Below are 16,432 nucleotides of genomic sequence, written 5' to 3'. Positions count from 1 at the left end.
AACAGAGGAGGAGTAGGATGATGGTACGGCTAAAGGCTATTAAAACTGGTCGTCTAGTGCGTTGGGGACAGAGATTAAAGGGAGCAGATTTCTGTGCGCGGAAGAATAGAATCAGTACATAATGTACAGACAGGGTTATGGTGGGGTGCGGGGCTTTGTGATGGACACTCCAATACCTGGACTTTGTTGTCCTTAAGCCATTTGCCACAGCTTTGGAAGTATGCCTGGGGTCATTATCTATTTGGAAGACCCATTTGCGACCAAGCTTTAACTTCCTGACTGATGTCTTGAGATGTTGCTTCAATATATCCACACAATTTTCCTCCTCATGATGCCATTTATTTTGTGAAGTGCACCAGTCCCTCCTGCAGAAAAGCACCCCCACAACATGATGCTGCCACCCTCGTGCTTCACGGTTGGGATGGTGTTCTTCGGGTTGCAAGCCTCCCCCTTTTTCCTCCAAACATAACGATGGTCATTATGGCCAAACAGTTCTATTTTTGTTTCATCAGACCAGAGTACATTTCTCCAAAAAGTAACATCTTTGTCCTCATGTGCAGTTGCAAACCGTAGTTTGGCTTTTTTTAATGGCAGTTTTGGAGCAGTGGCTTCTTCCTGGCTGAGCGGCCTTTCAGGTTATGTCGATATAGGACTCGTTTTACTGTGGATATATACTTTTATACCAGTTTCCTCCAGCAGCTTCACAAGGTCCTTTGCTGTTGTTCTGGGATTGATTTGCACTTTTCACACGAAAGTACATTCAACTCTAGGAGACAGAACGTGTCATCTTCCAGAGCGTTATGATGGCTGCGTGGTCCCATTGTGTTTATACTTGAATACTATTGTTTGTACAGATGAACGTGGTACCTTCAGGTGTTTGGAAATTGCTCCCAAGGATGAACCAAACTTGTGGAGGTCTACAATGTTTTTTCTAAGGTCTTGGCTGATTTCTTTTGATTTTCCCATGATGTCAAGCAAAGAGGCACTGAATCTGAAGGTAGGCCTTGAAATACATTCACAGGTACACCTCCAATTGACTCAAATTATGCCAATTAGCCTATCAGAAGCTTCTAAAGCCATGACATACTTTTCTGGAATTTTCCAAGCTGTTTAGAAGGCACAGTCAACTTAGTGTATGTAAACTTCTGACCCACTGGAATTGTGATAGTGAATTAAAAGTGAAATAATCTGTCTGTAAACAATTGTTGGAAAAATGACTTGTTTCATGCACAAAGTAGATGTCCTAACCGACTTGCCAAAACTATAGTTTGTTAACAAGACATTTGTGGAGTGGTTGAAAAACAAGTTTTATTGACTCCAACCTAAGTGTATGTCAACCTCCAACTTCAACTGTAGCGAAGCACCTGAATGAGTTGGGTGCGCAATTACGCAGGTACTTTCCCGAAACGGACGACACAAACAACTGGATTTGTTATCCTTTTCATGCCCTGCCTCCAGTCCACTTACCGAGATCTGAACAAAAGAGCTTAAGCGAAATTGCAACAGTGCTTCTGTGAAAATGTAATTTAATCAGAAGCCACTGTCAGATTTCTGGATTGGGCTGCGCTCAGAGTATCCTGCCATGGCAAATCGCACTGTTAAGACACTGATGCCCTTTGCAACTACGTGTCTATGTGAGAGTGGATTCTCGGCCCACACTAGCATGAAAACTAAATACAGGCACAGACTGTGTGTGGGAAATGATTTAAGACAGACTCTCTCCCAATACAACCCAACATTGCAGAGTTATGAGCATCCTTTCAAGCACACCCTTCTCATTAACCTGTGGTGAGTTACTCACAATTTTTCGATTAACAAATAAGGTTTTATATGTAAGATGGTTAAATAAAGAGCAAAATTATTGATTATTATATTATTATTTGTGCCCTGGTCCTATAAGAGCTCTTTGTCACTTCCCACAAGCCAGGTTGTGACAAAAACTCACACTCATTCTTATGTTTAACAAATGTATCGTATAATGTGTGTGTGGAAGGCTTACAATGATGGCAAAAAACAACATTTGAGAGCGCGCTGAACGTGGTGCGAGAGGGGGTACGCAGCTGGAGGTTGAATGTTTGAAGGGGTACAGGACTATAAAATGTTTGTGAAAAACTGTCTCTGGGGGAACTGAACAGACCTTGGAAGCTTTCTACTCACTGATCAACAGAGGAGAGGAAAAAGCATGAAAGCATATTGGTACTGTCTCTCTAGGACACAAACCTCAGATATTACTTCCCTGCTCACTTCACCTTCCTCTGCTTCAGATCAAATCACATTTTATTTGTCACATACACATGGTTAGCAGATGTTAATGCGAGTGTAGCGAAATGCTTGTGCTTCTAGTTCCGACAATGCAGTAATAACCAACGAGTAATCTAACCTAGATTATTTTTCTTTCAGTGGGAGAAAGAAAAATAACTCCCAACAGTTACCGTTCATTGACTCCCTCAACCTGTGTGAGCATATCAAGAGGAGACGAGAGATCTGTCTAATAAGGTATGCTGATACTAAACCATTAACAAACACACTGGGATATGACAAATACTCCCAGGAATGCTGTATGAATGAGGATCCACCGCACCAGGAAAACAGACAGAGACTCCCTCCTAGCTGCATCGACTGTGCTGCGCTGTGCGCCACATCATCTACTCTCTCCTGTTCCACTGAGACGGAGTTAATCACTGGGAAAGACACATAACACACCCATTCAACCAGCCCCACCCCTCTGAACCATCTATGGTCAAGACGGATGATTGCACCAAATAAAACCACATTCAGCGGTCCAGTTCTGGTCAGCAGTATGCTGTTTATTCACTGAGCTTTAATGTGGTTCTGACAAACCCCGTTGTCCCTCTCTGAGCCACAATTAACACGCTGACGTCACCTTTATTTTTTGAATGACTATTTCAAACTTGTGAATGTTTTTGTCCCTTCAGTCTTCAAAAAAGGATTTCTAAAGACCAATGGAACTACGAGTAAAGCGCCAGGAGGGTTTGTTTTAGTTTCCAACACCTACATGTACAGTTGAAGTCGGAAGTTTACATACACTTAGGTTGGAGTCATTAACACTCGTTTTTCAACCACTCCACAAATTTCTTGTTAACAAAACTAGAGTTTTGGCAAGTCGGTTAAGACATCTACCCTATGCATGACACAAGTCATTTTTACAACAATTGTTTACACACAGATTTATCACTCTATCACAATTCCAGCGGGTCAGGCGGCAGGGTAGCCTAGTGGTGAGAGTGTTGGACTAGTAACCGGAAGGTTGCAAGTTCAAACCCCCGAGCTGACAAGGTACAAATCTGTTGTTCTGCCCCTGAACAGGCAGTTAACCCACTGTTCCTAGGCTGTCATTGAAAATAAGAATTTGTTCTGACTTGTAACTGACTTGCCTAGTTAAATAAAAGGTAAAATAAATAAATAAACATACATTAAGTCAACTGTGCCTTTAAACAGCTTGGAAAATGCCAGAAAATTATGCCATGGCTTTAGAAGCTTCTGATTGGCTAATTGACAATATTTGAGTCAATTGGAGGTGTACCTGTGGATGTATTTCAAGGCCTACTTTCAGTGCCTCTTTGCTTGACATCATGGGAAAATAAAAAGAAATCAGCACAAAATGTGTAGACCTCCACAAGTCTGGTTCATCCCTGGGAACAATTTCCAAATGCCTGAAGGTACCACGTTCATTTATAAAAACAATAGTATGCAAGTATAAACACCATGGGACCATGCAGCCGTCATACCGCTCAGGAAGGAGAGTTGAACGTACTTTGGTGCGAAAAGTGCAAATCAATCCCAGAACAACAGCAAAGGACATTGTGAAGATGCTGTAGGAAACAGGTGCAAAAGTATCTATATCCACAGTAAAATTAGTCCTTTGCTTGACATCATGGGAAAATCAAAAGAAATCAGCCAAGACCTTAGAAAAAACATTGTAGACCTCCACAAGTTTGGTTCATCCTTGGGAGCAATTTCCAAACACCTGAAGGTACCACGTTCATCTGTACAAACAATAGTATTCAAGTATAAACACAATGGGACCACGCAGCCATCATAACGCTCTGGAAGATGACACGTTCTGTCTCCTAGAGTTGAATGTACTTTCATGTGAAAAGTGCAAATCAATCCCAGAACAACAGCAAAGGACCTTGTGAAGCTGCTGGAGGAAACTGGTATAAAAGTATATATCCACAGTAAAACGAGTCCTATATCGACATAACCTGAAAGGCCGTTCAGCCAGGAAGAAGCCACTGCTCCAAAACCGGCATAAAAAAGTCAGACTACGGCTTGCAACTGCACATGAGGACAGAGATTGTACTTTTTGGAGAAATATCCTCTGGTCTGATGAAACAAAAATAGAACGGTTTGGCCATAATGACCATCGTTATGTTTGGAGGAAAATGGGGGAGTTTGTAACCCGAAGAACACCATCCCAACCGTGAAGCATGAGGGTGGCAGCATCATGTTGTGGGGGTGCTTTTCTGCAGGAGGGACTGGTGCACTTCACAAAATAAATGGCATCCTGAGGAGGACAATTATATGGATATATTCAAGTAACATCTCAAGACAGTCAGGAAGTTAAAGCTTGGTCGCAAATGGTTCTTCCAAATTGATAATGACACCAAGCATACTTCCAAAGTTGTGGCAAAATGGCTTAAGGACAACAAAGTTAAGGTTTTGGAGTGGCCATCACAAAGCCCTGACCATAATCCTATAGAACACGTGTGGGCAGAACTGAAAAAGCTTGTGTGAGCAAGGAGGCCTACAAATCTGATTCAGTTACACCAGCTCTGCCAGGAGAAATGGGCCAATTTATTCACCCAACTTCTTGTGGGAAGCTTGTGGAAGGCTACCCAAAACATTTGACCCAAGTTAAACAATTTAAAGGCAATGCTACCAAATACGAAATTAGTGTATGTAAACTTCTGAACCACTGGCAATGTGATGAAATAAATAAATAAAAGCTGAAATAAATCAATCATTCTCCACTATTCTTCTGACATTTCACGTTCTTAAAATAAAGCGGTGATCCTAACTGACCTAAGAAAGGGAATTTTTACTAGGATTAAATGTCAGGAATTGTGAAAAACTGAGTTTAAATATATTTGGCTAAAGTGTCTATAAACTTCCGACTTCAACTGTATGTATTCAGTTTACATTGTAAATGTCATGATCTCTGGATCCTAAGAACAGAGTGTTGATTCCTAGCCATCATTCTAGTCATTGTCCTCTTGAAACCAGCTGTTCTTTTGGGTCTATCTGGGAAAGAGTGATGACAAACTTCCTGTCCCAGGGCACTGTTTATACACTCCTTCTCCTGGCCCGGGGAAGTCACAGCAACCATAGCCAGGGAACAGTGGAGGCTGCTGAGGGGAGGACGGCTCATAATAATGGATGGAATGGAGTATAATGGAATGATATCAAACACATGAAAACCATGTTTTCATGCCATTCCATTAACTCCATTCCAGCCATTATTATGAGCCGTCCTCCCCTCAGCAGCCTCCACTGCCAGGGAACCACGCCACATCAATGGTAAATGCTCAACTTTTTCCATCCAATGTACAGTAAAAGACCTCAGAAAACAAAGTGTTTTCAGTATTCACTCTGTGATGAGACACGAAAAAAATACAATCTCACTCCCAGCAGTAAGCTAAAGCAACAGCAAGCACTATATTATGTCCATTATGCAATATTGTCTCAACTTCATAGGCCTATTGTTTAATATTTACCATATGGTGTGTATCAACTCTACACCAACATGTATGTTGAACTCATTCAAAATATTGTTTACAAATATTGTGCTGTTCTTACTGGAACACTTGTAGAGTTTGCGTGCCTGTGTGATATCCCCTTTGCTTAGCCTTGTCCTCTGGCCAATCGGCGGTCTCACTCCATTGACATCATAGCGTGGCAGGATTGTGTCCAAGAAGATTCCTCTGCATTTCGGGAGAAGAGACTGCGGTTAGATCAAAAAACAACAAAACCAAGAAGGCACTCACACATACACACTGGCGCGCACACACATTGGTGTAAAGTACTTAAGTAAAAATACTTTGAAGTACTACTTAAGCAGTTTTTTGGGGTATCTGTAATTTACTTTATGACAAATTTGACTTACTATATTACTACATTCCTAAATAAGAATGTACTTTTTACTCCATACATTTTCCCTGACACCCAAAAGTACTCGCTATCCTTAAATGAAAAAACAAGAAAATTGTGCTTTCTGGTTTGCTTAATATAAGGAATGTGAAATTATTTATACTTTTACTTTATTTGAGCTTTTTTTATTAGTATTTTTATGTATTTTCACCCAAATTTCGTGGTATCCAATTGGTAGTTACAGTATTGTCTCGTTTCTGCAAATACCGTACGGACTCGGGATAGGCGAAGGTCGAGAGCCATGCGTCCTCCGAAACACAACCCAACCAAGCCACACTGCTTCTTGACCCAATGCCCATTTAACCCGGAAGCCAGCCACACTAATGTGTCAGAGGAAACACCATACACCTGGCGACTGTAAGTCATTTTCTATTAAAAAGGTATCTTTACATTTAGTCAAGAATGACAATTGGGTACTTTTTCCACCACTGCACACACACTCAGAAAATATGTTCACTCAGAGGACTCTGGTGAAGCCTAAAGATCCATCAACCAGCAGCTAAACTGCTGCCATTAACACTGACAGTAGGCATTATTCAGGGATCTACTGAGGACGTTGAAACTTATGGAAGCATCAGGCCACAGCTTTGCCTGTGTGAGTCTGGCGGCCTAACAGTAGGGCCTGAGCCAAGGAGTGAGATCTACTGTATGGGGGCAGACAAGGGGCTTGGAGGCCATATAATCCCTGTTTCACTCTCTCTGGATCAGAAAGGGATGCATTTAAAAAAGGTGAAGATGTGGAAATAACAACTCAAATAAAAATAAAGATATGTATAAGCCTTTGAATTCATACATGTACGAACTAACATATGACAAAATATGTACAAAATGCCCCCCCCCCAGGTCTGAGTGTCAGAACTGAACTCACACTGACCTCATGTGTGCTGTACTACTTCCATCTGTACAGGCTGTACAGAACAAAAAGTCCAACACTGCAAGCAAAAGCCCTCCTCTGACATCTCTATGGGAAAGTCTCAAAATGGATTGGTTTGTTGTATGGACAACAACATTTAGCATAAGGATTAAAAGTCAAAAGGAACAAGAACGATTACAAAGAAGTACAAAACTCACTCCATGGTGGCTTGCGTTTGCCTTGAAAAGGAACAGTTGATACCGAAAAAACAGACGTTTTCACACCACTTTCTCACTTGACACTTTGCTAGTTTATCATCTCCTTTTCTCTCTCTGCAATGGCGAGCAAAGGCCTTCTCCCTGGCCGTTCCCATGGTGACGTGCCCATCAATGCCAGGCATGTGCAAACAGAACAGCCTGAGCTAACAGTTGAAGCACTGCCTGCCTGTCTGCCTGCCTGCCGGTGAACAACGCCACTGCAGCCGGTGTCAGAGTAGACAAAGGGCACACTGGAAGGTCTTTATTTGAGTTGGCTCTGCTCCATGCACCAGGCCTTAAAAAAATGTCCCCAGCATAGGGGGGTGGATAAAGCCCAGGGTCGGGTAACATGCCCCAGACAAAAAGCATGGGGAGCAGCCTTACTTGTCCCCAGGAGGACACTTCAAAACATGAGGGCTGCCCATGAAATCTTCCCAACAACAATCTCAGCAAAGGCCCTGGTTTCCCACGGTGATTTACAGTAAAAACGCTGTGCAAACACACAGGCTAATAATGGGGAAACAAAGGGAGACATTGGGACAGGTACATCAGCCAATCAGCATGCAGGGGAAGTGTAAACCGGATCACAAACCTCAGTGACTTGAGAAAAGCTAACAGGAGCACCTTGTCTCCTAATAAGGATCTCGGAAAAACACACTGACCACACTCTCGATACAATCCACAATGAAAAGTATACCTCTAAACAGTAAAATAATGGTATACGGCTATATTCAGGGAAAATAGGAATGCTCAGAGTGGTGAAATGACAACAAAGAAGGGAGCATCAACAATCATAAACCTACTTCATTCTGTCTGTACAGTTAGAAAATAAAGGGCCAGACAGCCCATTCTGTGCAGTGGCCTGGCAGTGTTTGTATCCAATCTCAGCCTCCCGGCTTCCCAAAATTTGGTTGCCACGAGCACATGGCAGTTTATTTGGGACGAGGTCCAGACAGCGAGGCTGCAATAGGAGGCATGGATGATAGGTCCAGGCTCAGTGAAAAAGAGGGCAGAAAAATAAGAACAAAAGGACAGCCAACAGCTGGTTCTCATATCAGAGAGCTGTGTAGTAATGATTACGGTCTGGTCTGGTCTGGCCTCCCTCTCCTCCAGCTTTCACTCGCTTTGCGTGTGCCCAGACTCACGTTACAGTCACATTGGGGAGCTGGGGCCTATCAAATCTCTTCCTGCAATTGGGAAAGGGGCATTAAATTTGAATAACAATCACTGGTACCGCTGTCTGTACTGCTAAACAGTTTCACATATTGTTTGGGAAAATTTGGGTCGAATTGCACAGACAGTACTAAAATTCAAATCACACACGCACACGGCTGTGGGAGGGAACCTCATGTAACTGGCATGTTAAACTCAGTGCCAGGATACTCCCCCATTGTCACGCAATCTCCTATAGACTGCCCACTGCCTGACAAAGATTATATGAAACCTTTATGCGGGGTTTGTATGCATTATACACTGAACAAAAATATAAAATGCAACAAATTCAAAGATTTTACTGAGTTACAGTTCATACAAGAAAATCAGTCCATTTAAATAAGTTCATCAGGCCCTAATCTATGGATTTTACATGACTGGGAATACAGATATGCATCTGTTGGTCACAGATACCTTGGAACACAGGAGTGATGGTTGCTGATAATGGGCCTCTGTACAACTATGTAGATATTCCATTTTAAAAATTATGCCGTTTCCAGCTACAATAGTCATTTACAACATTAACAATGTCTACACTGTATTTCTGATCAATTTGATGTTATTTTAAAAATGAAAAAAAAATATGCTTTTCATTCAATAACAAGGACATTTCTAAGTGACCCCAAACTTTTAATAACATACACTCCCATATCCTTTCTATCAATCACTTCTTCATCCATCTCAAACTATAAAAACTACACTGAACAAAAATATAAAAGCGCAACAATTTCAAAGATTTGACTGAATTACAGTTCATATAAGAAAATGTGTCAATTGAAAGAAATTCAGTAGGCCCTAATCTATGGATTTCACATGACTGGGAATATAGATGTTCATCTGTTGGTTACAGATACCTTAAACAGGTAAGGGCGTGGATCAGAAAACCAGTCAGTGTCTGGTGTGACCACGTGATGCAGTGTGACATCTCCTTTGCATAGAGTTGATCAGGCTGTTGATTGTGGCCTTTGGAATGTTGTTCCACTCTTCAATGGCTGTGTAAAGTTGCTGGATATTGGCTGGAACACGCTCTCGTACACGTCGATCCAGAGCATCCCAAACATGCTCAAATGGGTGACATGTCTGGTGAGTATGCAGGCCATGGAAGAACTGGGACATTTTCAGCTTCTAGGATTTGTGTACAGATCCTTGCAACATGGGGCTGTGCATTATCAAGAGGAAACTTGAGCAAATGCAATTGTGTTCGTTGTCCGTAACTTACGCCTGTCACGACTTCCGCCGAAGTCGGTCCCTGTCCTTGTTTGGGCGGTGTTCGGCAGTCGACGTCGCCGACCTTCTAGCCATCACTGATCCATTTTTCATTTTCCATTGGTTTTGTATGTCTTCCTTCACACCTGGTTCCAATCCCATCAATTACATGTGTATTTAACCCTCTGTTTCCCCTCATGTCCTTGTTGGAGATTGTTTTATTGTATTTAACCCTCATATTATTTTCTGTATATTTTGGTTTTTGGAGTTTTATGAGCACTTAAACGACTCCGTTTATACCAAGTTTGTTTTCCTGCGCCTGACTTCACTGACACCAACATGCACCTATTACAATGCCTGCTCATACCATAACCCCACCACCTCGGGGCACTCTGTTCACAACATTGGAGTTAGCAAACCGCTCGCCCACACGACGCCGTCATCTGCCTGGTACAATTGAAACCGGGAGTCATCCGTGAAGAGCACACTTCTCCATCGTGCCAGTGGCCATCGAATGTGAGCATTTGCTCACTGAAGTCGGTTACGACGCCAAACTGCAGTCATGTTTAAGTCCCTGGTGAGGACAGCAAGCACACAGATGAGCTTCCCTGAGATGATTTCTGACAGTATGTGCAGAAATTCTTTGGTTTCATCAGCTGTCTGGGTGGCTGCTCTTAGACAATTCCGCAGGTGAAGAAGCCGGATGTGGAGGTCCTGGGCTGGCGTGGTTACATGTGGTCTGCAGTTGTGAGGCCAGTTGGACGTACTTCCATATTCTCTAAAACAATGATGGATGCGCCTTATGGTAAAGAAATAAACATTAAATTCTCTGGCAACAGCTCTGGTGGACATTCCTGCAGTCAACATGTCATTTGCACACTCCCTCAAAACTTGAGACATCTGTGGCATTGTGTTGTGTGACAAAACTGCACATTTTAGAGTGGACTTTTATTGTCCCCAGCACAAGGTGCACCTGTGTAGTGATTATGCGGTTTAAACATCTTCATGACATGCCACATGTCAGGTGGAGGGATTATCTTGTCAAAGGAGAAATGCTCACAGGGGTGTACAAATGTGTACACAGAATTTAAGAGAAATTATCTTCTTGTGCGTTATATTTTATTTCAGCTCATGAAAACATGGGACCAACACTTTAAATGTTGTGTTTATATTTATTGTTCAGTATATAATTACAATGACACCTCAATCTCCAACTCAGTCCCAAGTGGACTTGTTTGGCCATGCTTTGATCCAATGGAAACAGTGCTGAACTGCAGCCTAAAAAAAGATAATGGGTGGACACAACCCAAATTAGCATGCAGTAGTCAGAGGGTGGGCTGGTCCAAACCTCAAACAGCCACTATAACACCACCGTCTCGGTCTGGGGCTGAAAGGACAGCATCTGGAGAGATTTCCAGATACGTCAGACAGGGAATCTGGAAGAAAGAGGTCAGCTAGCACCCACGGACAAACTGGCACGGTGGAGTATCATTAAGATTATGACACGTTCACTGCTCTCCTTTTCAAGCCTACTTCAAGGCCAAGAAGACTTTTTTTTGTCAAATGGCAGCAGCATGTACTACAACAGCACTTGGAGAGTTTGGATGGAGTGGACAGCAGTTTTCTTGCCTTATTTTTTTCTTAATCCTTACATACATTCTACAGAAAAAAAATCATGAGAGGAAAAAGTAAGATAATATGAGACAAAACCTTTCTTAATATATTCCATCTATGTGGCCATGAAAAAAATCTGGGAAAGAATGCATCTTTCTGATGTGATTTATTACACTCCTTACGTCCTTACTCTTCTATTAAAGACTGCACAAATCGTCTTTGATTACAAATGCCACAATAGATCAATTAAATAAACTATTTTATTGCAAAAATCTATAGCCTGCAGTCAGAACGCACCTGGAAACAGAATCAGTTTGATTCTGTACTCTGAGATTTGGCTTGTCAGGTCAATGTCGGGGAAATTACGGTGCATATGTCTCCATTTCCACATACCTAAACATGTTCATCTGATCATTAGTGTTTGACCTAAATCCCACTAACACCTGGGAGCCATGAAGCTAGCCAGCAGACACCTCAGGAATAAAACCCTATAACTGCCTGGTATGTGGGATCATGTTGCTAACGACGATCAAAGCCTCTTCAAAGGGGCCATATGTAGCATAATGAGGCAGTTCACCCAATGAGAGGAGAGCTTTTACAAGGAGCTTCACAGGATGTATGAAAGTGACACGCAGCCTGATGCAGCAGGACCACTGGTGCTAGCTGCTCTACCTAAACCTGAAACAGGGGATGGATGTGGAGGTTTACTGGGCTGCTGCTACACTCCAGCAGCAGGAGCCAACCAGGGGAGGGATAATTGGAACAATCTGTGGCTGTGGCTGTGGGTAAAAGCTAGCTCATCAAAAGGTAGACATAATCAAACCTTATCCATAAATGCCCCCCCCCCCCTCTAATACATAGCTGCCACTGGACAGCATCCACACTGAGAGACTTAGCTATCTGAAAAGCTACCTGGAAGAAATGAATATGATATATGCTCAACCCCATTATGAAGAACAGATAGGCATTGTATTACATGGGGGTTGGTAGGCAGGCTCTACTCAGAGTACAGAGTGGGTAAGGTGGACATGAGGCTATACAATATTGAAAAGTTGGCGCTGTCTAGGAAAACGTAGTAAATCAGAAACAGTACCATGATTGAAATGGAAAGCTCTGTAAATCCGCTCTTTCAACATGTTACTCCAGATTACACTATTTTATCCTCTGAAATCCCATTACAAGGACCAGCAATAAAATCCTATCTGAATCTCACTGCATGCTAAAATGTAAGCGGTGACCGTTGAGAGTTAAAAGATCCAAGGCAAAATAAACTTGTGGAAGAAAGAGAGAAAGTCAAGACACTCAAGAAGTCATATATTTTGCAGCTGTTCTTCCTTAAAGCCAAGGCACTGACACATTCATGAAGTCCATCAAGTGTTGTTTATTGAAATTTGTCCTTCTTCCCTGTACTTAAAACTCTTCAGATTCTGTCTCCCAAGCTAAGAATTTCAGCAGATCAATAATTTAATAGTACACTTTAAAAAAAAGGGTATGGTTAGGGTACAGTATTCTTTCTTGGGGTACAGGTAACTATCAAAATAATGGAAACACTTCAGTAAATGAGGGCTACAAAGTATTTTGAAAGCAGGTACTTCCACACAGGTGTGCTTCCTGAGTTAATTATGCAAATAACATCACATCATGCTTCGGGTCATGTATAGAAATGCTGGGCAAGCCATTATTTGGGCCAAATGTTTTGTCTACCATGGCTATGCCCGCAAAGGATGACAATACCCCCATCCACAGGGAAGGAGTGGCCACTGAACGGTTTGATGAGTATGAAAACATGTCAACCATACGCCATGGCCATCTCAGTCACCAGGTTTAACCCAATTGAACACTTACGGGAGATTCTGGAGTGGCACCTGAGACAGCGTTTTCCACCATCATAAACAAAACACCAAATTATGGAATTTCTCATGGAAGAATGTTGTCACATCCCTCCAATAAAGTTCCAGACACTTGTAGAATCTATGACAAGGTGCATTGAAGCTGTTCAGGCTCATGGTGGCCCAACACCCTATTAAGACACTTTATGTTCGTGTTTCCTTTATTGTGGCAGTTACCTGTACCTTCAGAGGTACACAAATGATCTCACATGGTACTGTTCAATACCTCAATAAAAACCTCTATTACACATCCCTGTGCCTGTCTCCCGATCCCTTTATACCAATGTGACACAGAAATGGTTTGTCGAGATCCGTATGGAAGAACCTCACTGGCCTGTAAAGCCCTGACCTCAACCCCATCGAACCCCTTTGGGATGAATTGGAACGCCAAGTGTGAGCCAAGCCTTATTGCCCAACTTGTGATGCCACACGGGGCGAGACCCGTAATCATCTGCGCAATACAAGTGGCAGGAAAGCCAAAACACAGATACAATGACCGTAGGTCATGTGTGTAACAATAAATCGACAGGACAATGGTGAACAAAGGGCACACTTATACAACTACTTATCAATGCAAATAGGGACCAGGTGTGCTTAATGACAGTTACGGAAGGAACCGTGACATTCTGTATGGACCTCGCTTTGTGCACGGGGGCATTGTCATGCTGAAAGGGCCTTCCCCAAACTGTTGCAACAAAGTTGGAAGCACAGAATCATCTAGAATGTCACTGTATGCTGCAGCGTTAAGATTTCCCTTCAATGGAACTAACGGGCCTAGTCCGAACCACGAAAAACAGCCCCAGACCATTATTCCTCATCCACCAAACTTTACAGTTGGCACTAGGCATTTGGACAGGTAGTGTTCTACTGGCACTCGCCAAACCCAGATTCATCCGTTGGACTGCTTGGCATTGCGCATGGTGAACTTAGGTTTGAGTGTGGCTGCTCGGCCATGGAAACGGACAGTTCTTGTGATGTCATTGCCTCCAGAGGCAGATTGGAACTCGGTAGTGAGTGTTCCAACCGAGGACAGCTACGCGCTTCAGCACTCGGCATTCCTGTTCTGTGATATTGTGTGGCCTACCACCTTGCGGCTGAGCCATTGTTGCTCCTAGACGTTTCCACTTCACAATAACAGTACTTACGGTTGACCGGGGCAGCTCGAGCAAGGCAGAACTTTGACGAACTGACTTGTTGGAAAGGTGGCATCCTATGACGGTACTACGTTGAAAGTCACTGAGCTCTTCAGTACAGGCCATTCTACTGCCAATGTTTGTTTACCAAGATTGCATGGCTGTGTGCTCGATTTTATACACCTGTCAGCAACAGATGTAATAGCCAAATCCATTAATTGAAGGGGTGTCCGCATACTTTTAGTGCAACTCTAAATCTAGCATATAGGACCTATTTCAAATTCTAACTTTTAAGCTCAACATAGCCACTTCATATGCGCACACGCTCCAGAATGGTAGAAATATCCTTTCTAAAATCGTATAATATAAAATAAAAAAATGGCACACATATAAGCATATCTTGTCTGCTAAATGAACAAGCCTACAGCATTTGGCATGGAGCATAGCCAGATAACATACAATAGGCAGACTAATATTCGGTTCTTCTGAAATAGTTTCTTTAGACCTGCTTAAAATAAATAATGATGGTGTATAATAAATGGATTTATTTAGACTTTAAAAAATGTGGATGTTCCAAAGGCATGCATTTGCATGACAATAACCAGCTTACAAAATGTCCTGACCGCCACAGCCCCAACTATGAAGAGATCAAACTTCCAGCAGTAACATAGAACAGATATGGAGAGGATCATTAAGAGAGCAAAAGTTACATAGTCTGGGAATCTGCTCTCTGACCTAGATTGCAACTGGTTTCTATGTCTGTTCTGCTGTGTATGAAGTGGAACTTAGCCCAGTTCCTACCTTGAGAATGTATTCCTGGCATAGTGCATGATGCTGTCAAAGTCATACACTTCTCCCATAGAGTCCACCTCCCCTGGCTCCATCTTCAAGAAGTTATACTCCTGTCCTGTGAATAGAAGCAAGAAAACAGAAGCTGAAACCTACCCCTACATCAAATACTGTACCAGCAAACTGAATGGCAAACGTGAGTGGCTATCACCTAGAAAGGGAAAACTATGTTCATCACAGAATCATGATGACGATGATGGTCTCATCATCGAGCCATAAAATAAGCTGATCTCATATGACATCTCTCCCTGTTAGATGAGTGGGCTGTTCCATACACAGTTGTCTTACCTGGCTGGATGTTGTCCCTGATGATGCTGACATGTTCGTCTCTGTCGGGCCGGGTGTGCTCGTGCCAGAAACCAATCACATGGCCAAGCTCATGAACCACTATTCCAAACTTGTCACAGTTCTTTCCAATGGAGATGGCCTGTGGACCGCCACCCCTGCGGCCCACATAGGAACAGCACCTGCAGGTTCCAACACACAGAACACAGATCAGGGACAGGTCAACAGGCAGGGTAGCAAGCTAGTGCCCAAGACTGTGGTAACTGGCTTCATAAAAGACACAAAGATGACAGTGTTAGCGCAAGAGGGGCCATCTTGCTTACCATGGTACTATCTAAGTGCTACATTTATGTCTACAGATCAATCATGTAACAAGAACTTTGTGAACTTCGTGTTACACCGGATATAGAGCTTTACTTCCACAAACATGCAAGTGTAAACCAGAGGCAGTGAACAAATAACGAATAAGCCAAGGGAAGGGAAGGAATCCCTGTTTGTAGAGAGACGCAGGGTCTGACAGCAACAGTTTGTGGTTCAACTGGCATCTCAAATTTTTTGTACTTTTTACCACTTTTTCTCCCCAATTTTGTGATATCGAATTGGTAGTTACAGTCTTGTCCCATCGATGCAACTCCCATGTGGACTCTGGAGAGTCGAAGCTTGAGAGCCATGCATCCTCCGAAACACGACCCAACCAAGCCACACTGCTTCTTGACACACTGCTCGCTTAACACGGAAGCCAGCCACACCAACGTGTCGGAGGAAACACCATTCAGCCGGCAACCGAAGTCAGCGTGCATGCGCCCGGCCGGTCACAAGGATTCGCTAGAGTGCGATGGGACAAAGACATCCCAGCCGGCCAAACCCTCCTCTACCCGGACGATGCTGGACCAATCCAATTGCGCACCGCCTCATGTGTCTCCCGGTAGTGCCCGGGTCGAATACAGTGGTGACATTCATTGA

At 42.9% G+C, this 16,432-nt stretch overlaps 1 protein-coding gene across 1 annotated transcript in view; it reads right to left on the bottom strand.

Moving 5' to 3' along the window:
• The window catches only part of LOC135514116 (bone morphogenetic protein 1-like), a 50,883-nt gene that overhangs the window by 20,098 nt on the left and 14,353 nt on the right, over positions 1-16,432 (bottom strand). Inside the window, exons 5-7 of the mRNA XM_064937338.1 lie at positions 15,473-15,651; positions 15,137-15,242; positions 5,821-5,945 (exon numbers count right to left, since the gene is read on the bottom strand). Of these exons, the coding sequence (XP_064793410.1) occupies positions 5,821-5,945; positions 15,137-15,242; positions 15,473-15,651 (410 nt within the window). The remainder of the gene's footprint in view (positions 1-5,820; positions 5,946-15,136; positions 15,243-15,472; positions 15,652-16,432) is intronic.

This window comes from Oncorhynchus masou, chromosome 25, assembly GCF_036934945.1.
Source record: "Oncorhynchus masou masou isolate Uvic2021 chromosome 25, UVic_Omas_1.1, whole genome shotgun sequence".
NCBI lineage: Eukaryota > Metazoa > Chordata > Actinopteri > Salmoniformes > Salmonidae > Oncorhynchus > Oncorhynchus masou.
This window is presented reverse-complemented; position numbering and strand designations above follow the sequence as displayed.